General features: G+C 47.4%; 1 protein-coding gene across 3 annotated transcripts in view; it reads right to left on the bottom strand.

Annotated features, from left to right (window-relative positions):
- Window positions 1-22633, bottom strand: part of LOC146187775 (uncharacterized) — a 98627-nt gene that overhangs the window by 8120 nt on the left and 67874 nt on the right. For all 3 annotated transcript variants that reach the window (XM_084603534.1, XM_084603533.1, XM_084603532.1), the window contains exon 6: window positions 7862-7965. In XM_084603534.1, coding sequence (XP_084459660.1) covers window positions 7862-7965 — 104 coding nt within the window. The remainder of the gene's footprint in view (window positions 1-7861; window positions 7966-22633) is intronic.

Below are 22633 nucleotides of genomic sequence, written 5' to 3' on the forward strand. Positions count from 1 at the left end.
GAGAAAGACACCAACAGGACAAGGCGCGGAACTTCAACTAGTTTATTACAACGGTGCGTCGAAATTACAATCGCACTATAAACTAACAAAGAATCATCATGTAACACTGGTGCACAAACGTGTATGGGACATAGTGCTATCCTGATATGCAAACCCTTTATCTGATAAGTTAACTGAGGTTTTGCTGACACATGGCCCAGATTCCTTCCTAATACAGTAGGCCTCGTACACTTCTCTACTTAGTTTAGACGGGAACGTTTTTAAGATTGTCCTCTCGCGGAATCGAGGCTTGTAACCACGGCAGTGGCGACAATGGTCGGCCTCCCCCCGCCAATGCGCCTACTCCTGCGTGGTGCTCCTGAAGTTTATACAGCATCCAGTTTGCCCAATGTAGTTTTTGCCTCAGGGGTATTTTGTATACGAACCCACTTCTGCACGGGACAAATCTGTCTGTGTGCTCATTCTGCCTCCCCTGCACTTTATTGCACAGGCCAGCCAGGTATTGAGGTGCGGTGAAGACCACACCTCAAAAACTGCAATGGGAGGGATAAGGGTAGATAGAGAACACCTCAGTAGTCTACGATTAGCTGATGGCATTGCCAAGAATGATTGGTGACAGGAAAAGTAGAAAGATAGGCTTGAAAATCAATATGCAGAAGACTAAGGTAATGTTCAACAGCCTCGGGAAGGAACAGCAGTTTACGTTAGGTAGCGAAGCACTGGAAGTAGTAGGCGAATATATGTCTACTTAGGACTGGTAGTAACCGCAGATCCGGACCACGAAAAGGAAATAAGAATATGATTGTGATGTAGCGCATTTGGCAAGCACTCGCAGATGATGAGTAGCAGCTTACCGGTATCGCTCAAGAGGAAAGTACACAACAATTGCATTTTACCTGTACTCACCTATGGGACTGAAACGTGGAGGCTAGCAAAGAGGGTTCTAAGTAAGTTGAGGAGAGCGCAGAGGGCTATGGAACGAAAAATGGTAGGGGTAACATTAAGCGATAGGAAGCGTGCAGAGTGGGTGAGAGAAATAACTCAAGTTACTGACGTTCTAGTGGAAATCAAGAAGAAATGGGCACGGGCAGGACGTAGTGCGAAGAGAGGACAACCGATGGTCGCTGAGGGTAACAAACTGGATTCCAAGGGAAGGAAAGCGTAGCAGGGGGCGGCAGAAAGTTAGGTGGGCGGATAAGGTTAAGAAGTTCGCAGGGGTCAAGTGGATGCAGCTAGCACAGGATCGGGTTAATGGGAGAAATATGGGAGAGGCCCTCGCCCTGCAGTGGGTATAGTCAGGCTGATGATTATGATGATGATGATGATAATGAACAACGGCACGTCACCTTTCAGCGCCACCTTTTTCAAGCGATGCGAAATCTGATGTAAATATGGCATGGAAACAGGTTTCGTGTTGTGCTGGTTCCCTGCGGCGGTGCTCAGGTACACCCCTAGCGTCACTGGCAAGAACCTCTAGCACAGAGGTGATTAACTCCCAGGGAAAAACAGCACTGCTTTCTTCCTCGCCCCTGGTCTTTTTGTGCGGTTTCAAGATGCATTCTAATGGTAGCCAGAAACTAGCCCGCCTCTCAATATTATACGTGAAGTCATATTTCGTTGAATATCTTATGCGGAATATTATTGCACTGAGCTAAGTGTAGGTCCCAATTGATTACTTTTTCAAAAGGAGGAATTTTTGCTGGCTACATGAGTAAAAGTGCGGCACTGATGTGCTTAGCCGCATATGAGCGGTTTCAGTATTGTGAAATGTTGGGTGGCATGACAGTTTTCATAATTTCATATGTTCTTCATGTGACTCATATAGAAATCATATGAAACATACACAATCTATGCGAGAAACATATATTAAGGGAACAAATTGGTACATATTTCGTATGACAACTTGACCTTATATTCCACGCAAGAGTCAAGTAGTTGGGAATATATGTGGGGAAAGCGAGTTCAAACTTAGTAAATTGACGAAGAAGCTGTCATACAGAAGGGGCACTGGGCATTCATTACGCCATATTATGCCATGGTATGGGACTTGCAGAGAAACAAGCTAAAACCAAAAATAACCCCTGATGTATAGAACAGAGCTAATTTTAAATCGATGGGAGATGCTATATTGTCACGGTGAAATAAGAAAGGGGATGTTTATTTACAGTGTTGTGGCAGCGGAACAAGGTGAAGCTATACTAGCCCCCAAAACACCAACGCCTCTTCCTTCTCTTCTGCCACACAATCCTTCATCGTCGTCAGTAGCATGACATTTCCTCCCTTCTCAGCCGAAGCCCTCTGGACGTGTTCGTAAGTCGTGCGAGAGTTACACGGCTTCAAGCGGGCAACGTGACGTAGTTCGGGTTTGGCAGACTGACGACCCGATGCGGTCAGGCGAGCTGTTTTATATGTTCAATCACTGATGCGTTTGACAACCACATATGGGCTGTGATAGTGGGCCAAGTGTTTTTGATGTAGGCTGCAGCACCGAATTGGATGCCGCAGACAGAATAAATCCCCTATAGAGTACGTGACACGCCGGTGACTGGAATCCTATCGTACTTTTGAACGTTCTTGTGAAACACCAGAGCGTAAGCGGGCGACTCTCCGAGCTTCTTCGGCAAGGCAGAGGATCTCATCCAGGCAGTGATCATCACGGCTTGAGAAGGGCAGGATAGTATCCAGGGGGTAGCGTGGTTATCTGGCATAGAGCAGGAATAATGGGCTATGTGATGAAGGGTAGTGGATGTCCCAGTTCTTATGCCCTGCATCCACATACATGGCCAGCGCGTTTATAAGCGTTCTGTTGCGCTCAGTCAAGTCTGGAGTTGGTATGGCGTCAAATGCCGGGAAGTTACGGCGCATAAACGCTTGAGCTCTTCAATAACATCAGCGGTGAATTGTCGGCCCCAATAAGTGATGACAAATCATGGCGGCCCGTGTCGTAAGATGGTGCAACAGGAAAAGGGACACTTGATGCGCCGTAGTAGATGGAATAGCGCGGTTTCACAGTAACGTGTGAGGTAGTCCCCGCAGATTATAATCCAGCGATTTCCCTCCAACGACTTGGAACTAGAAGGATTGTGTAGCAGAAGAGGAGGAATATGCGTTGGTATTTTTGGGCTAGAAGATTTCAAGTTGTTCCGCACCTACAGCATTGTAAATAAGCACCCCCTTTCTTATTTCATCGTAACAACTTGGTGCAGGGTCCTCCGTCCGACTCCTACCTACGTCGCTGGAAGACCATCTAGATTTTCGCCTAGTCGCCGCCTTACTGGATTGCCACCGCTCCCGACCATCATGGACCACACAACCGACTCAAACCGTGCACGCCGCGACGCTGCAAGCTAGGCTGGCGACAAGCCTGCCCCCTCCAGCCCTATTCCGTCCCAGCCTTACCGGGAAGCACGATCGTTTGCAGGAGAAGGTGAGGACGTTAAGAAATAGCTACTCCATTATCAACGAGTTGGTCGGTACAATTGGTGGGACCCTGTCACCATGGTGACAAATTTCGTATTCTTTCTCACTCACACGGCGAGGACTTGGTTTGAGAATAACGAAGACAACTTTGCGACTTGGGACTGGTTTGCCACAGATTTAAAACAGCGTTTTGGCGACTCTGTTCCAAGCAAAAAGTGAGCTGAGCAACCCTTGCCCAAAAAGCTCAATTGCCCGATGAAACTTGCGCCACCTATAAAGAAGAGATCACCAGATTATGCAAATGTGTCAATTCCAACATGCTCGACGAAGAAAGAGTCGGCCGCATCTTGAAGGGCATCGCGGATGATGTGTACAACTTCTTAATCGCCAAAAACAACCCTGACACTGTCTCTGATGTCATTAGACACATCCACGCGTTTCAAGTTCTCAAAACACATCGTATTGCGCCGAAATTGGGGCGGCTGGCCAACGTGCCTACCGAGGCCAGCCTTGATGACCACGCCCTACTAGAATTTCCTTTGACTATCCAGCAAATGGTGCGGGAAGAACGTCTACGGCTCGACCCACTTCCCCATCACGAATATGCTGAGGTCTCTGCCCACAGGGTCTCTAGAAGGCCGGCTTCACCACTACCACTAGCGATTACAGCGCAGCCTTTCTCCCGAGCTCTTCAAGTTGCGGCTTGGATTCACTACCTGCCTATGCATTTTGCCAGCCCGTCTTCGTCGATGCTCACCGCCCCAATGCATGACTTCACCTCAAGTACACCTCGCTCTTCAATCCGATCTACCAGGATTCCTCAGCAGTATGGGCATTCAGCCAGAACTACGACGCGCCCTGCTGTTCCTGGCTCTTACCCACAACATCATTTTTTAGATTCCCCATCAATCTGCTGCGGTGTCGAATGTCACATCGCCAGGCACTGTGGCAGTAGGCTGCTTCCACGCTATAACCGCCCGGCGCTTCCAACAGTACCCAACAATCTGCAATACAGCCCCGTTTTCCAACAATGAAATGTTCCGCGTGGTACCACTACGACCGTTCACGACCGTTCCCCAGCATGTGATCGAAGTGTTACTCCTCCGTCCGTGCGCGCCGTTCTCCATCACCGGCGCTCCGTGTCACCTCGTCAGGAAAGCTAATCAGCGCGACCAATAGGGGTGAGGCCGCTGGAAATGTGCTCTGTGTTAATATCATTCCTTCAACTATAATGCTGAAAAACAAAATTAGTGTGTTCATTGATGGTATGTTTAAATTAGCTTTGGTGGATACGGGTGTCTGTGATGAATAATCAGTTTACGCGCTAGTTGGCACGCAAAGTGATGCTTGAATACGACCGCGCTTCAATGTTTTGTGGTGTGAGTGGAGAGGCGTTGCGGCCTCTGGGTGTCCGTGGGTGGTGCAATTTTTCATGCCGAATTCGTCGTCATAGCGGCACAATATAATGGCGATATTAAATTCTTGTATTGAACTTTTAGGATATGAAAATGAATTTCTGTCAGCCAAGACATGGATAGGACAAGTAAGGCGTAAGAAAAACCAAAGAAACTGTACTGAAAACAACAACAACAACAAAAACGAGATAACAGTATGCAATGACAGAATCAAAGGCGACCTTTCAGTTCTTTTCACTTCACGGTACAATAAGACAAAAAATTTGATAACTACTCGCGTATAGGTAAATTTATAGAATCTTCAGGTAGGCGCGCTATACTTTGGCAAAAGGACGAATTACAAAAACAAGATAAGACTGGTACGTGCGCGAAACTCATTTTTTTTTGTAATTCGTCCTTGTGCCAAAGTAAAGCGCGCCTACCTGAAGATACAGAAACCAACTGGCCACCATTACAGCATTGCTAAAGTTATAGAACTCTCTTTTTAGCTTTCCACTGCTGTATAAAACGGTGAAAACAAACGGAAGCAGTATCACAGCCCTCTGGATGGATGCACCAACATATGTATGTATGTATGTATGTATGTATGTATGTATGTATGTATGTATGTATGTATGTATGTATGTATGTATGTATGTATGTATGTATGTATGTATGTATGTATGTATGTATGTATGTATGTATGTATGTATGTATGTATGTATGTATGTATGTATGTATGTATGTATGTATGTATGCATGTATGTATGTATGCATGTATGTATGTATGTATGTATGTATGTATGTATGTATGTATGTATGTATGTATGTATGTATGTATGTATGTATGTATGTATGTATGTATGTATGTATGTATGTATGCATGCATGCATGTACAGGGTCGTCCACTTCTAGCTAGAACACGATCACTGCTTTTAAAGCAACATTGTATCTGACGCAGGCAGATATCGATGCAAAGCGATGCAAGCACACAGAGACACGGATGTGCTGCTTCGCATGGCCAGCCACTTTAGATTACTGCGTGGCCGGGTCGGATGCAATGTTGCTTTAAAAGCAGTGACCGTGTTCTAGCTAGAAGTGGACGAGGCTGTACGTACGTACGCACGCATGTATGTATTGTGGGGCTCCGCAGCCCCTTTAGGTGTTTTAAACCCCGCGCGCGTCTTTCTGTTTGTATTGTGTTTGCACGGGCAGCGCGAGTGCGCATGAGCAAGCAGATAATCTTGGGGGGCGTGATGTTAGCGGCGACAGACGATGGTAGATAAGCGCGTCAGAAGCGAGGCATTTCTCTATGAGCGAGGCGCGTGGCTTTTTTGCCCCGGCGGAGAAGCCGGCGCGGGGCAACGGGCGAGCGTCATGGGCCAGCAGGGTGTGCACAGACGACTGAAAGAAGATCGCAGACACGAAGATGGAAGCAGTGCCTGCAGGAACAGCCTAAGCGTATTTCTGTGAGTTGCTGTACCGCGAGAAGCAATCTTTCTTGTGTCGCCGTTAGCGCTTTGGCCCCATTGCTCGTTTTATTCGCTCCGCAGTGTGTTTGGTTTCGCCGCGGTAAGGCCCTGACATTCTTCCCGCTTTCCGTTGGTGTTCTATTGTCGCGCGCATGAACAGCCTGTTCTCAGCGCAGTAGCGCCTTATGTTTCTTTGTTTCGCTTTTTTTGTTTATCCGGAATAAACCGGTGTTTTTTAAGACTGGATTTGTCACTCGTCGGGCGAGACCATGGCTCGCAGACCCGTTTTTTTGAAGGCGAGGCCTTCAGTATGTGTCTATACGTATGTACGTGCGTACGTATGTATGTATTGCTCTCAAATGGTTTGCCACTTTTGTTTGCGTGATTTTCTTGCAGATGAGTCGATCTAACTTTCAATAGGGCGCTTCTATATTGCTTCCTCAATGTTGTTAGGTATATTCGTCCTTTCGTTGTTTATAATTGTGTTTCCTTTTTACACTTCCTGCATTTCTCTTTTCACATGGCGACCCACCTACAGACTAAAATTTACACCTCCTCTTCGCCTTTTCTCACTTTTTGCGAGCTGCATATTAAATACTCCATTCGGTTCATAACCCCGCAATATAATCATATCGGTACCGTCTGCATACCGGAGTAAGTTGTCGAGACATTTTATTAATTCTCATGTTATTTCAAAAATGCGTTTCCTGTCACCATGTCATTTTGCCCGCAACTGCACCTGGCACGTAGAGTTCTGTGCAATTTCCTTGATATCTAAGTATGCCAACTCCTCCCTTTTTCATTTGCGCTGCTTTTCCGTTGAAATCCTCCCGGACATAGTCATGGATAGATGGCAGGTCTTCTAGACCACTAGGATATGTCTCGGACCGAGCATATTCAGGTATTTCATGTTCCTTCAACGGCCTGTGTTTCAGCTCCCTCGCATGTTCATGTAAGTGATACTGGTCTTAAATTTCTTTGTGATCTTCATAGTAGCTACCATATGGTATTTCTTTTTCGCTGCACCCCCTCTCCTACGCCAGCCTATCTCAGGTCCTATATTCCCACTGAACTGAAGCAAAGGATGGCCGTCGCTGTAGACGATGCAGGAAAAGAACCCCAAAGTAAGCCGTTCGCTCACAACCGAAAATACAGCAGAAGACGTTGCGATCTCCCGTCCAATGGCTAGCATGACAGCAAAGTACACTGTTAGCGACTCAAAAGCGCTTGTGAGAAATTAAGCCAAATGAAGCATGGCACTGGATAGAGGCATTGTTAGCTATATAAAATTAAATGCCACTACAGGACAGTCAAGGGTGCGGTACCAGTCTGCGCATGCATCAGTCAACACAACGCAGGCGGTTTCATGGCCTCCAGACGACCACTTACCCGAACCCGGTGGCATACCGCCGCTGCCATCTTGGGCAATACATGAACACTAAAGGTGCAAAGAAAGGACGAACCTCGCACATATTATATGGCAATTTATGCTCGCTGTATTTCTGCCGTTTTTTCCCTCCCTGTTTGCGGCAGATGCCACCATGCTTGGCGTTTCTTTCTCAGATGCACACTTACTTCTTGAGGCAGTGGGCTGCCGTGGCGACCCACTGGCTGGCGACGAGGGTACCGCCGCACACGTACAAGCTCTCCTGGGGCGCCAGCTTCTTCATGATGCCCACCTGCGAGAGGAGGAGATTCGTTGGAGTCTCCGGACCTGCTCAAGCTAATGTGACAAGGGACGTGGAGGGGGTTTCCCACAATGGTGGGGTATTCTGCAGTTGAAGAGTGGCGGCTCTCACCGTTAAGTGCATACACGCTTCTGCTGCCAAAGAAAGTACCCTCTGAGAATAGCCGGGCATGGTGAATGAATTGTCGTTTTGGTTCTTTCTCACTCCGCCGATCATGTAATATCAAGTACGCTTAGACGGTAGCTCTGGCATTGTTTACATTCTATACGTCACTGTTTCCCTCCCTGCGAACATGTCGGCCTAGTGATGAAATCTTGGCGCAAACTTCTTACCGCTTGTTTTCAGACACTGGACCGTAATTTTTTTTTTATTTTTTTTTGTGTTCAGTTATGCTGCGAAGAGAGATACACCACTTGATTGAGCATGATTTCCTTCCTTTATCGCTCGCGTTCCTTTTTAAACGTAGCAAGTTTATCATCCAACCTAGGCCACGATTCCCACCAGAATTAGTAGCCAACCTCGGCCCGATAGTTATTTATTTTCTTATTTGCATGTTTAACTACATTCAACCACAGGAGCATTGCAAATTGGGGGGGGGGGGGGGGGGGGGGGAGGGCTGAGAGGTTGTTGGGAGGTTATTTTCTCAACTTTTGCGTCCAAGACAACTATGAAAATAGGAGAGTTAAAATATTCCAGCAAGGACATCGGAACAGCGCATGCACAAAATTTCGACGTAAGTGAATATGTGAAATGAAAACTAACCTCTGGAGATATCACGCCATGGAGAAATTTAAACCGTGGGAGCGATTCGAAATATTGCGCAGAAAATTTGTCATACGCGCGAGTGATATCAGTACTAAGCAGCAACAGTAACCTTTAACGCTGCCGTCCGTGCAGAATTTAACGTTGCTTTGGCGAAGCGAGCAGCGTCAATGGTGGCGAAACAAAAGAGCAATGCAAGAAATTGTATACCGGATTATGGGGCAGGCGCAACACGATGAGTTCAAAATAATGGAATCACTTGGTGTTTGATATAGCTCACACAGACGTTGCATAGTATTCCACAGGATTCTACAGCATCGCCTTTTGTATTTCGCCTCCATGACCGAGATCGAGCCCGTAATTCGGAATGAACAACCGAATGCCATCTAGCGGTCGGAAGAGCGTGATATAGCTGCTGTGGAACGTTGATGATAGACGAGGCACTTAACGAACTGCTTGTTTGTGAGGCAAGCAGGATGGGCGTATTGCGACCGACTGCTACAAGTGCTTTAGTGACCGTGATGGATTTGAGGAGGGGTTTCTACCTATGTGCCTAAGTGCACTGCAGCGGGGACGGTACATACGGAACACTCGCGACGTCTCTAACTTCTGCCAAGCTTCGCTTAGCAACGATGGATCGGGGTGGTGGGAAAAGCCTCAACGACAGGCGGCGCGTCCTATCCAGTGATGCTCGAACTCGATAGCGCCCAGGATACCGTGCACGGCGCGGAAAACCCGCCGTTCGCGGATTGGCCATGAGCGAGAAATCTTGATTGGATTACATCACGTCACAGCTGCATGGCCACGCGAGGGGTAGCACACCATAACACTCTGGTTGAACGTGAAGTCATGTGTGGAATGAAAAAAAAAATCATATGTAATGAGTGATAGAGGTCACCGCATGTCGAAAAATTTTGACTTCGTAAAGAAATCGCTTAAACTTTCAAGTATTTTCGGGATTGAACCATTTTGTGTTTGCCAGCCAGATGAGCTTCAGGTCTTGGCCAGAAGCACAGGATAATTTGCACGTCTTGGAGTTTTCGTGTAAAGCGACACTGCGCTATTGAGTGGTTTGGTTTGATTTCTAGGGTTTAACGCCCCAAGGCGACGCCGTAGTGGAGGACTTGGGAAATTTCGGCCACCTAGGGTGCACTGAGATCGACGCCACCCGTTTTGGCTCCATCGAAACGCCGGCGGTCGGGATCGAACGGGGTGCTCCGGCAGAGTAGTCGGGCACCTAACCACTGCACCACCAGTCAGTGCATGCGCTGTTGAGCGTGTGTGTGTGTGTCTGTGCTAATGAGATATATAGCAATTAAAGAAGTATGATTAGGCACAGTGCATTTCGGCGTTTTACATCTTTGTTGCGGGATGTGTTACAGTGGCACCGGCATGCGGCGGCCACCAGAACACAGGTAATCGAACGTACGCCGCTGTCGCAACAGATGAGTGGCATAAATTGCTCTTCTTGCGTTTTCGCTGTGCTGAACCTGCAACACTAGTTTGTGGCGTTCTGTGTCCGTAGGTGGTTTAATTTCTCAATGCGGAAGGCCCTCCGAAGACCACACTCATGCTAATGTTGTGTTTTGGTATTTTTTTGTGCACCCAAGGCGGGCTGCGCATGGCGATCGCCTTGTAGACAGGACGAACCCGGTCAATCGCGCGGCAAATGATATCGAGCACCAAATTCTCTCTATGCTTGAGGCCGTGCAGGCACACCAGACGGTGATTTTCGAGCCTGCCCGAGAGTTTGCTGCTGTATAGCGTGGTTGTTATCTCGGCCCGGAGACGTGAAAAGGAAAAAAAAGAAGCGACGGGAGGGCAACCCAATCCGTGGTCATCTCATTCGCCTTGTGCTTCTGATCCCGCCAGCAAACAAATAGCTTCAGAATAATGGATCGGCTAGGCGGCAAGCAGCGACAGCGGCGAAGGCGTGTCCAGTTGATGCGCATGCTTGAACCCGATAGTGCCAAGGATCCTGTGCCGCGGAAAACCCAGCGTGTTCCTTTCTTTGTATTCTCCTTTGTTTTTTTGAGCTGTTTCCACCTCTTCGCCCATCGCCTGGACGGTATTTCAAAAGCACATGGAGGTGGCGTACAAAAAAGGCCGGCAGGTTTGAGGGCACTGTAGCGAATGCTATTAATTTTGCTGGAAATCACATCATCTAGAAGTGACTTTTATAGGAAACTAGAACGCCTGCGTGTACATCGAGCAGAAAGGTTATACAGACGATCCAAGTGCTAAAATGACTTAGTATAGGCTAGACGTGTGCACAAAAAAAAATGAAGCTAAAAATGGCTGGCGAACCAGTGTGGAAGTCCTTCTCTCACCGCTTGGATTCCCGCAAATCTATGTCTCTCGTCTGGATCGCCATACGCTTCCACAGTAGACAGCCGCTCTATGTGCTGGTCGCAGGCTTACTGACTTCTGGGAGAAAATTGTTGGTGCAGTGGCTATTACGGGTTCCCAGCCTGTTCCTCACGGGAATCAGCGACGGGTGTAATATTTTCTCTTGAGGAACTCGACACTGCCATTGTCTTCGTCAGGGTCAGATGGAATCACATATGCCGCACTGTCCCGCTTTGGCCACAACGTGCGAGAAGAGCTCCTCAAACGTCTCCTAACCAGTCTTGGCTCGACGGTGTTGTGTCGGCCCTTACTAAAACAAGGAAAATATCCACACAGGTCTATAGCTTTGGCCAGTTGCCGGGAAAGGTCATGAAAAAAAGTATTTGACGCATCTTGGATGGTACTTTGAGCACTATAATATGTAACCAAACGCAATGTTCGAATTTCGGCTGATTCGCTCCTCTGTTGACAAGGTAGTTCATCTCGTGACCACGGTTCAACAAGAACGAATGAAACGTCTGTCCGGTTTCTTGATGTAAAAGGTGCTTACGAGAATGCGACCCATGAAGCCATCTTTGATGTGCTGGAAGCATTTGTAGCCGTATGATGGCGGGAATAGAGAGCTACCTGATCAAAAAATAATTTTTTATCCATTGTGAAGATGGCCCGATAACTACGCACTACACGCATGGTGGTGTCCTACACCACGCCTACGCTTATAGTTATGCAGGGTGGTGTCCTCAGCCATACTTTGTTTAATTTGGCAGTCATCGTCCTTCTAAAGAGCCTCCCCAACATCGTCCACTATGACGCTGACTTTCTTTTACACAGCGTCATTCTCCATCATGGCGCTCCTCGCCAATTAATCACCGACCGCGGTCGCTACGTTTTGTCACGAGTTATCGAAGACATCCTCCGTTCATGTTATACGAAGCATAAGCTCGCGACCGGGTACCATCCCCAAACCAACGACCTTACCGAGCGTTTCAACCGGACACTCACTGACATATGTTATCTATGCATGTCTCGCCTGATCACGACTAGGACCTCGTGCTGCCATATGTGACGTTTGCCTATAATTCTTCCAAGCACGACACGATGGGTTATTGATCCTTCTTCCTGCTCGTTAACAGAAACCCTTCCTTACCTTTGGACATGCTGATTCCGCCTGCTGGCCGCCCCATAACCACCTATGCACGAAACGCCATTTCTCAAGCCACTGAAGCGCGCCAAGTAGCCCGTCGTCGGCTCCTTGCCTCTCAGACTTCCCAGAAGTCTGCCTACGATAGACGACGTCGCCACGTATCTTATGACCCTGGGTCCTTGGTTCTTCTATGATCTCCTGCTCGCCGCGTTAGCCTGGACAGATGGGATGGAATATAGGAGCGTCCCCTTTGAAACGGGGTGGTAGTAGTAGCTATCATGTTCATTTTTCTCCCTATATCTTAATTATTGATTTAGAATGGTTAAACCATCATTCTATTTATTAAATTTTGTTCCTACATTACTAATATTATGTCACTTCTCTGCTTTTAAGCCACCAATCTTCCAGTCGTTTTTTGCTAGTTTCCACCGCCGGTTTATTCACCCGGCCACTGTTATCTCTAACCCCAGAGCTTCAGGAACAGTGATTGCGCAATCACTGTTCCTGAAGCTCTGGGGTTTAGAGATAACAGTGGCCGGGTGAATAAACCGGCGGATGGATACCATTACATTCGAGTATAATATGGTCAATTGTTTCACTGGAGTTTCCACATACAGCACATGCGTCATCTCCATTGTTAAATTTCTTTTTGTAGCTGCGTGTTCTAAGGCACCCTGACCTAGCTTCAAAAAGTAGGGCACTGACTCCAGAGTTATCAAAGAAATCTTCCTTCCTGATCTGCATTTTCCACTTTCGGTATAATTCCACACTCTCTTTCTTTTCCATCAAATTTATCCAATTTTTACCTTCTGTGTTTTTCACCTGTTGCTTAATGCTCTTTATTTCTCCGTCCTTGTTACTAGCATGCTTACTAGTTAGTTTCCTAGTTCTTTTCCTCCATTGTGAGTCAACGCTTTTTAGGTACAGGTATTTAAATACTTTAGCTGCCCATCTGTTACTGTCCAATTTCCTCAGGCGTTCCTCATATAATATTTTACTCTGAGCTTCCCGCACTTCGAAAGATGCCCAGCCCATATCTCCCTGTACCGCCTCATTTGTAGTTTTGCCGTGGGCACCTAGTGCTAATCGTCCAACGGATCTCTGATTTATTTCTAATGTCGACTGTACCTCTGATTTTAGGCACGAAACCGCATTTCCGAAAGTAAGTCCGGGCACCATAATTCCTTTCCAAATACCCCTCAAAACCTCATACCTATCGTATCCCCACAATGCCTTATGCTTCATTATCCCGGCATTCCTTCGCCCTTTGGCCTTAAGTGATTGCTCATGCTTTCCAATGTATGCCAATCCTTCGTTTACCCATACCCCCAGATATTTATATTCTGCTACTCTAGGTATTTCAAGGCCTTGTATTTTAAGACCCTGATCAGTTGAGCCGTTGAAAATCATCAGACCCGACTTAACTGCACTGAAACTGAAGCCTAGAGCCTCCCCTTCGTCTCCGCAATACTTAACTAGAGTTTGCAATTCTTCCAGACTCTCAGCTAGCAGCACAATATCGTCTGCATACATCAAACCGGGGAGGCGCTGCTCTACCGCCTTTCCACCTAATCTATATGACAGGTTAAAACCTAGGTTACTTTCTTGTATCCTCCTTATTTCCAGGTTTATCATATAAAGCATGAATAGCACCGGTGATAGAGGACAGCCTTGTCTTGATCCTTTGCATACTTTGACATCCTCCGTACTTCTTATCCCTTCCCACGTAATTTCTACTTTGTTATCCCGGTATATTTCCTGTAGGAACTCTATTATCTCATAACCGATACCTTCTTCTTTTAATATGTTCCACAGGAGTTCCCTGCCTACGTTGTCGTACGCCCCGTTTATGTCCAGGAAGGCCAAATACAAAGGTCTATTTTCCACTCTAGATATTTCGACGCATTGGGTAAGCACGAACAGGCTATCATCTAAGCGCCTGCCATTTCTAAAGCCGTTCTGAAGTTCTCCGAGTATCTTGTTACTTTCAACCCATGCTTGCACCTTTAATTTCACCGCCTGCATGGCTAACCTGTACATAACAGATGTTATGGTAATCGGCCTGTAGTATTTTATGTGCATCCTGTCTCCTTTCCCTTTATAAATCAAATTCATTTTACTCTGCCGCCAGCTGTCCGGAATTTGCTTATTCGTTATGACTGTTTCCAGAGCTTTCAACAACGTTTCCTTACTTTTTGGACCGAGTTCATTATTCAGCTTGATCGGAATTCCATCTATTCCTGTAGATGTGTTTTTATGAATATTTTTTTCTGCCTTTTTCCAGTTTAGATTGGTCAGTTCTAAGCTGCTTTGTATTCTGCTACCTTGTGTTGCTTCCTGATTTGCGGAGATTACCCTATCGTCGCTCTTAAATGACTCTGCTATAACTGATGTAATGTAGTTCACTGCGTTATCTCCCTTTAAACAATTTCCCTCGTTATCTTGAATCCGATCCTGCTTTCTTTGATTCTTCTTCCCTAGCCAGCTTATATGGTTCCAGAATTTTCTTGCTCCGCCTCTAGAGGCATCGTGTATATCAGCCATCCAGCGATCGGTGGACTGTCTTATTTTACTTTGGACGAGGGCCTGCACTTGAAGTTTCTTTTGTCGATATGATTCCCATTTTTGGTCGATTTCCTTCTGAGATACCTGCGCTTTCTTTGCCACTCGGTGTTCCCTTGAAGCAGCCCGTCGTTGTTCAATAGCTTCCCTGATTCCCTTATTCCACCAGCTCCGTGGCTTCCTCTTTCCATTCCAGCGGTTGGCTACTCGGCCTCTCGGATAAACTTTTGTCCCCCTACAGTGGCTGTTATCGTGTGGTGCGCCAAGTCACCGATGGGACGTACGAACTTGCTCCTCTTGTGTCTGCATCTTTCTCGTCTCGGCCCGCTACTGACATTGTACATGTTTCGCGGCTTAAGCCATACCAACTCATCCCTTCTTTAGCAGTTTAGCGCCGGCGACTGCGCTTACACCGCCGGGGGTAATGATACGAGAAGTGTTTTCTCCCCTTGTGCGGCACGATAGATGACGACAAAGTGGGACTGTTTTGATGTGGTGCTGCTCGCTGCTATGTCAGTTGCAATCTTGTAAATATACTGTAAATAGATTGAGTCTTCACGTAACATTTTGTGCGGCGATGACATCCGCATTTGGGCCTCCTCTGTAAGCCGTCTCGAGGTGCGTGCAAGACTTCAGCAAGCAGCACCGATAACTTCTACGATCAGAAGCAAGGTCTCTGTGTTTCAGCGGAAAAGTCCGCGCTGATGCCATTTACACGCAAATGTATGAATCCATATCCGGAATCCATCGACAGTTACTCATTTCTTACTGTAAATCTAATCGTTTCTTAGGGATTATAATAGACCAAAATCTGTCATGGAGCCCGCATTACACCTTACTGACAAAAAAGCTAGCATCTATCGGTCACTTGGTTTCTTGGCGAAATATCATGGGGCTCGTAGGTTTCAGTCAATGATGTAGTTGTACAGAGCATACTTTTGGGATTCCTGAGGTCAGGTACGCCCGTACTTTCAAATACGTGCAAGACTGATTTGCGGCAACTCCAGGCAGTCCAATGTCAGGCCTTTCGCACATACCTGGGCCTCCCTCGGAGTGCATTGAAATCGGGAAATATTGCAATCGTCAAAGACCACACGCTTTGACGTATATTACTCTGGACTCATTGAGAATGCACATACGTCATATTTTAGGGATTACACAGCATCTGTGCCTCTGCAGATACCACAAACTGCATTTACAAAGGTCATACCAACGCAACAATCGTCAATCCCAAAACAGTTCACTCCAGCAGCACTACCTGTCTATCCACTGCGGTGTCTGCGTCTCTTATGTGTGCGCCTTGCTCCTGGGGATATCGAAGAAATCGAATTTAATACCGGCCTTTAAGCAACTAACACTGCCCATGTTATACTTTGAGGAACCGTACTCAAGTCTGTACCGATGGTTCGGCAGCTTCATCTAGTTCTAGAGACAGGTTGAGATTGATCAAGTCATTTCACATAGGGTAACTGAGGCAGCAGTGGCCGCACTTCGCGCGGCTGTAAAATTCATATCTCAGCAAACATCTGAAAAATGAGTTGTGTTAAGCTTCCCTACAATGTCTGCCTTGAGCCATGGCGACCACAAGTAACGGAAGTACGACACCCCAAACAATAGAAGAGGCAAGGGCTACCGAGTGGCATTGTTGGCAATGATTTAGCTGACGATGCTGCTCGATCGGCTTACCCAACATTGTCCAGGTTCCCCTGACTGGCAGAGCAAGACAGCGTCAGCTGCTTGCTGGACGCTATACTTTGACCCCTTACTTGAACAGGAAATACCGATCGGCCTCCCCCGCTGTGGTGCTACGCTGCTGTGCCGCCTGAGGTTGAGAGTGGCGTTTACTCTCATCTCATCGCAATGGCAGTTTCTTCAACGTGTCAACAGTGCGGATGTGACGAAGTAATTGGGTACGTACTTTGTGACTGACCTCGGTTTGAACGAGAGTTTGCCCTTCTGGCTGCTGCACTCCGCCTCTTGGGTTCTCATCCTCATACGGAAGGGAAGATTCTAGGACCATTGACAAAGCCTTCATCACATAGGAAAGTGGTGACGGTGCTCTCGAAGTTTTTGAATGTCTCAAAGTTCAGTTCACGATTGTGAACTTTAAGTGTGCGCCCTCTGTCTCTTTAACTTAGTGGACTATTAGTGGAGAAAAAAATGGCATCTCGGTTGTTTTACAGCACCGATGAAGTTGAGCAGACTTTGCAGGATCGTCAACGATGGCATGAAGAACAATGCCTGCACTAAGAAACACCAGACAAAAGTCATGAAATGTCATAAGGGTGTGGTTTACAACATTCCCTTGCCTTGCGGCAAACGCTACTTCAGACAAACAGGCCGTTGCCTTAACGAAATATTGCAGGAGCACCAGCTAATGGTTTCAGGCATTGCGATGGATGACCACTTGGCCGAACATTGCAAAAAGTGCCTTCACCAACCATACTTACGCAGCCATAGGGAAAATGAATACTAGGGAGAGCAGGGAATTCCTTGAGGCCCTCTGCATTAAACTGGCATGATGAATGCATGAGTGAGCCCACTGTCGCGCTCAGTAATAACGAATGGGAATTTCTAGAAAGATATGGTGGCTATTAAAAATTTTGAAGGTTTTTCCACACACAGTAGCTGATGATTCGTCGTAGCCCTTGTTACTATCTGGTGGGCAATTTTTCTCCCATCACTCTTTTCCTCTGCTCTAAGACTTGTGCCTGTGGTTGCGCCGAGGGTGTTGTGGTTCTTTACTTGTGTTGGAACTCCTGCTCATTTTGTTGCTGGGTTTGTCGCGGTGTAGTTTTTATCAATTTATGGTTGTATTGTCTGTCTCATCTAATTGTTGCTGGCTTTGTCGCGGTGTACTTTTTACCTTTTCATGGTTGTTTTGTCTGTTTCATCTACCGTCACCTCGGTATGCCTTTAAACTTGTCGGTTTTAGATTTCATGTCGCCTTTTGAAGATTTCTTTCGCCCCAACGGTTTTAATTTCGTTTTTATATTTTGGTTTTATAAGGTCTTTTCGTAACGTATTCCTTCATCTTCTTCGTTCCCTGTGAATTAGAGACTTATCGAATTGAATCATTTCAGTGCATTCTGTAAACGTGGCGTTTTTAAGTCGGTTTATCACCTCTGACGCGACTGCTACTGAAGGCGGCACCAACGGAGCATGTTAATGAGGAGAGGGAATAAATGTATAAATGCGTTCTTTCCGGAATAAATTTCAGTTGCAAGTCTAGCGTTTGCCCTGTCCGCCTAACCGCAGTGTGTGTCCCCTTGTGCGCTAGCACCATGCCTGAGTGGAATATAGACTCGTAAAAATTAATTTCCCCGGGAGCACATGCAACCAGCCCGATATTGGAAATTGATTGGCGACGTCTGGTCAACCAGTGGCCCGGCGTTGCCAATGCGCTACCAATAATGCTACAGCCATGCGATAACATTGACCACTCTTGGACCAGTGATTTACATGTTCCCTCATTGCTATCAACGGGCAATAATGACCTTGCTTATAGAATTGCTTGCTAACATTGTATACACAATGATATATTATGGCCAATATTACCCAGCCATCGACAATGTCTCGCCAATCATGGCATACATTGGTAAATATTTTCCTGCCAGTATATATGTCTTGTCGACATTGAATGTAGCTTGGCACTCATTGGTCAATATCATCCCGCCAGTCTTAGTGGCTTGCCAACATTGTATGCATGTTCAGTTCCAGTGGCCGATATTTCCCAACGAGTGGTGGCCACTGGCCTACATTAAACATATCATGGCATGCATTGGCAAATATTGCCCAGCCAGTATTGGCGGCTTGTTAACATCGGTTAACATACATTGGTCAATATCCCCCTGCCAATCGTGATGCTTCCCAACATTGTGTATATCTGCAGATAAAACGGTCGATCATGGCATACAATAGTAAATATTGGAAAGCAAGACAGCGCACTTCAAATCACAGACACAGAAAGGGAACAACAACACAGTGCGCTGTTTTGCTTTCCAAGATGATTTACCAACTAGCCCGTTCCTTCATCCTTGCAAGGTAAATATTGTCCTGCCAGTATAGCTGGCTTGTCGACATGTAATAGATCTTGGCATATATTGGTTAATGTTATCCCACCGGTTTCAGTGGCTTCCCAACAATGTATACTTGTTGGTGAGACTGGCCAGCATTGCACCTATCATGGCATAAATTGGTGAATCTTGCAATGGCAGTATTAATTGCTTGTCAGCACCGAATGTATCTTGGCACACACTGGTCAATATCCTCCCGCCAGTCGTCTTGTCTTCCCAGCATTGTATATCTGCAATTGCAGTGGTCGATGTTGCCTGACGAAGTGTAATGGCTTGCCAAAATATGCCAAAATACCATACATCTTTACATAGGTTAATCATTATTCTCTTGCCATCATTGATGGCCTCTCAACTTGAAATATTTGCTGCCATACGATGGTCAATATTTTAGTACTATTTGAGATGGTTTCCCAAAATTGTATCCATCATGGGTTATAGTGGTCGATATTTTAAGGGCAGCTGCGATGGCTTGCCAACATTGCACGCATCATTGTATGCGTGCTGTAACCCGTGCCCCTGCTCTACCACTTTACTCCATGGCCAGTCACTGGATAGCGTTGATTTGCACGATTCCACTCCCACCTATCCATTCATCGATACCACCGCCGGCCTTCACATCAGCGCCATAACGCCTCTTCCTTCGCCACTCCATCATCCCTCGAAGTTTTCCACCGGTCCATCGACGCTGGCCTGACGCCCTACAACGAGCCCAGCTTGTCGCATCCTACAACGTTTCGCGGCTTCGTTCGACTCCCAGCAACCTTCGTTGAGGCACACAACTACCGTTACTCACCGTATTGATACCGGCACCCATGCCCCTTTGCGCCAGCGTCCGTACCGTGTTTCAGCCGCCGAGCGCCGCATTATCGATGAATAGGTGACCGACATGTTCCAGCGCAACGTGATCCAACCGTCGCACAGCCCTTGGGCGTCTCCGGTCGTCCTAATCAAGAAAAAAAGACGGTTTCATCCGATTATGTATAGATTACCGCCGACTGAACAAGATCACGCGCAAGGACGTTTATCCTCTCTCTCGTATCGACGACGCCCTTGACTGTTTGCAGGAAGCTGAGTTATTTTCTTCAATAGACCTGCTTTCCGGCTACTGGCAGGTGCCGATGGCAGAGACCGATCGCCCCAAAACCGCTTTCGTCACACCCGATGGGCTCTACGAGTTTAATGTCATGCCATTCGGACTGTGCAATGCCCCTGCCACATTCGAACGCATGATGGACAACCTACTCAGAGGGCTCAAATGGCACACTTGCCTTTGTTACCTGGACGACGTTGTCATCTTTTCCCCAGATTTTCCATCTCACCTCCAGCGCCTTGAGACAGTTCTGCATGCCTGACCGACGCTGGCCTCCAATTAAATTTAAAGAAGTGCCGTTTCGGAGCACGGCAGCTAACAGTTCTCGGACATGTCGTCTCCAAGGATGGCGTTCTTCCCGATCCGGCAAAATTGCGCGCTGTGGCATAATTTCCCAAGCCAACCAATGTTTAAGAACTCCACAGCTTTGTCGGCCTCTGCTCGTACTTCCGCCGCTTCGTTCGCAATTTCGCCACGATCATCGACCCTCTCACCAAGCTTCTGTTCAGCCACGATCCTTCAGCCTGGTCTCTGCACTGTGATGATGCCTTCGCGACACTCCGCCACCTTCTGATGACTCCGCCAATCCTGCGTCATTTCGACCCTTCTTCTCCCACGGAAATCCACACTGATGCCAGTGGCGTCGGCCTCGGCGCAGTACTCGCTCAGCGGAAGTCTGGCTTTGATGAGTACGTTGTCGCTTACGCCAGTCGGACCCTAACAAAAGCTGAAGCAAACTATTCCGTCACCGAGAAAGGGTGCCTCGCTATCCTGTGGGCAATAGCAAAATTTCGCCCCTACTTGTATGGCCGTTCTTTTGATCTCGTCACCGATCATAACTCCCTCTGCTGGCTGTCTTCTTTGAAAGATCCTTCTTGTCCACTGGCCCGTTGGGCTCTGAGGCTCCAAGAATACGACATTAACGTCATCTATCGCTCTGGCCGTAAACGTGCCGATGCTGATGCTCTCTCACGTTCTCCCTTGCCATCTGAAGCCACTCCTGCTATATCCGTTCTACATCCCACCGACATGCCCACCGATATGACTTCCGAGCAACGCAAAGACGCATGGATCGCTTCACTCCTGAATGTTTTATCCGGCCGCGCTTCACGACCTCCTTGCCGCGCTCTCCGTCGCCAGTCTCACCATTTCGCTATCAGAGACGAGCTCCTCTACCGTAGGAATTACCTTCCGGATGGTAGAAAGTGGCTGCTTGTAATTCCGACCCATCTGCGCTCTGTGATTTGCTCCCATTACCACGACGATCCCCAGTGTGCCGGCTTATTGAAAACCTTCACTCGCCTGCGACAGCGGTACTACTGGCGTGGGATGTTCGTTAATTCGTCCAGTCTTGCCAAGAGTGTCAGCACCGAAAACACCCACCTCGCCAGCAGGCCGCTCCTCTGCAGCCGCTGACCTGCCCAGCTCAGCCCTTTGAGCGCGTTGGAATCGACCTGTACGGCCCGCTTCCTAGCACATCAACAGGCAATCGCTGGATCATCATTGCAATTGATCATCTCACACGCCGAAACGGCGCCTTTGACATCTGCTGCAGCCCAAGACATTGCCTCCTTCATCCTCCATCACATCATTCTTCGCCACGGGGCTCCCAAAGAATTGCTGAGTGACGGAGGTCCCGCCTTCCGTTTTGAAGTTGTGGAAGCTGTTCTTAGGGAATGCAAAATCTTTCACCGCGCCAGCTCCGCGTACCAACAGCAAATAAATGGAATGGTGGAGCGTTTTAACCACACCATGGGCGACATGATGGCAATGTATGTCGCTTCCGACCACTCCAACTGGGACCGCTTCTTTCATTCATTACATTCGCTTATAACTCTGCCACTCAAGCAACCACCGGATTCTCGCCATACTTCCTCCTGTACTGTCGTGAGCCCTCTTGTACCATGGACACCATTCTCCCTTACCGACCGGATTCTTCCGAATTCGCGACTGTTTCACAAGCTGCAACTTATGCTGAAGAATGCCGCCAGTTAGCACGGTCCACGTTTCACGCCCAGCAACAGCAGAAAACCACCCGAGATCAATCTGCACTTCTTCCTACTTACTGTACAGCTATGGGTACCTTCCTCCTGTCCCGGCCGTTCGTTCATCCAAACGTCTGAGCAAGTATCGGGGTCCCTACCGCATTGTCAAGCAAACATCCTCCGTCAACTACATTATCGAACCCCTTACGCCATCCACTGACCACCGTCGCCGCAATCGTGAAAACAGTAACCGCCTGAAACCTTACTACGATCCTGCCATCGTCGCATCGTCATAAGCCGCCAGGATGGCGTCTTTTCGCCCGGGGGAAGTTGTAGGACAGGTATTCGGCTCTGATATGTTCAGCGCCTGATGCTGAAGAGAACGACAATCATGTTCAACGCGCGTGACGGTCAGGGAAGAAAACGACGACGAAGCTCGCTCCGACGCCTGTGCGGGTGCTGACACAAGTCTCACGACTGATCGCCGAACGTTCTATTGACTGTTGACGGCGTAGCGCCCTGTTCAAGGTCTTCTACAACAAAAACATTATTTTCTATATGTTCTCTACCTTCCCCTAGTAGAGAAAAAAATCAAGCTTTCTCAGATGTTTTAGAATGAAGTGTATTTAAATTCAATACCATTGCACGTTGCCCAACTTTTTACTAAGTTGTGTACTTGCTGTGGCAGCTG

The sequence above is a fragment of the Amblyomma maculatum genome, chromosome 5 (assembly GCF_055883805.1).
Source record: "Amblyomma maculatum isolate TAMU_Amacu chromosome 5, ASM5588380v1, whole genome shotgun sequence".
In the NCBI taxonomy this organism is placed as follows: Eukaryota; Metazoa; Arthropoda; class Arachnida; order Ixodida; family Ixodidae; genus Amblyomma; species Amblyomma maculatum.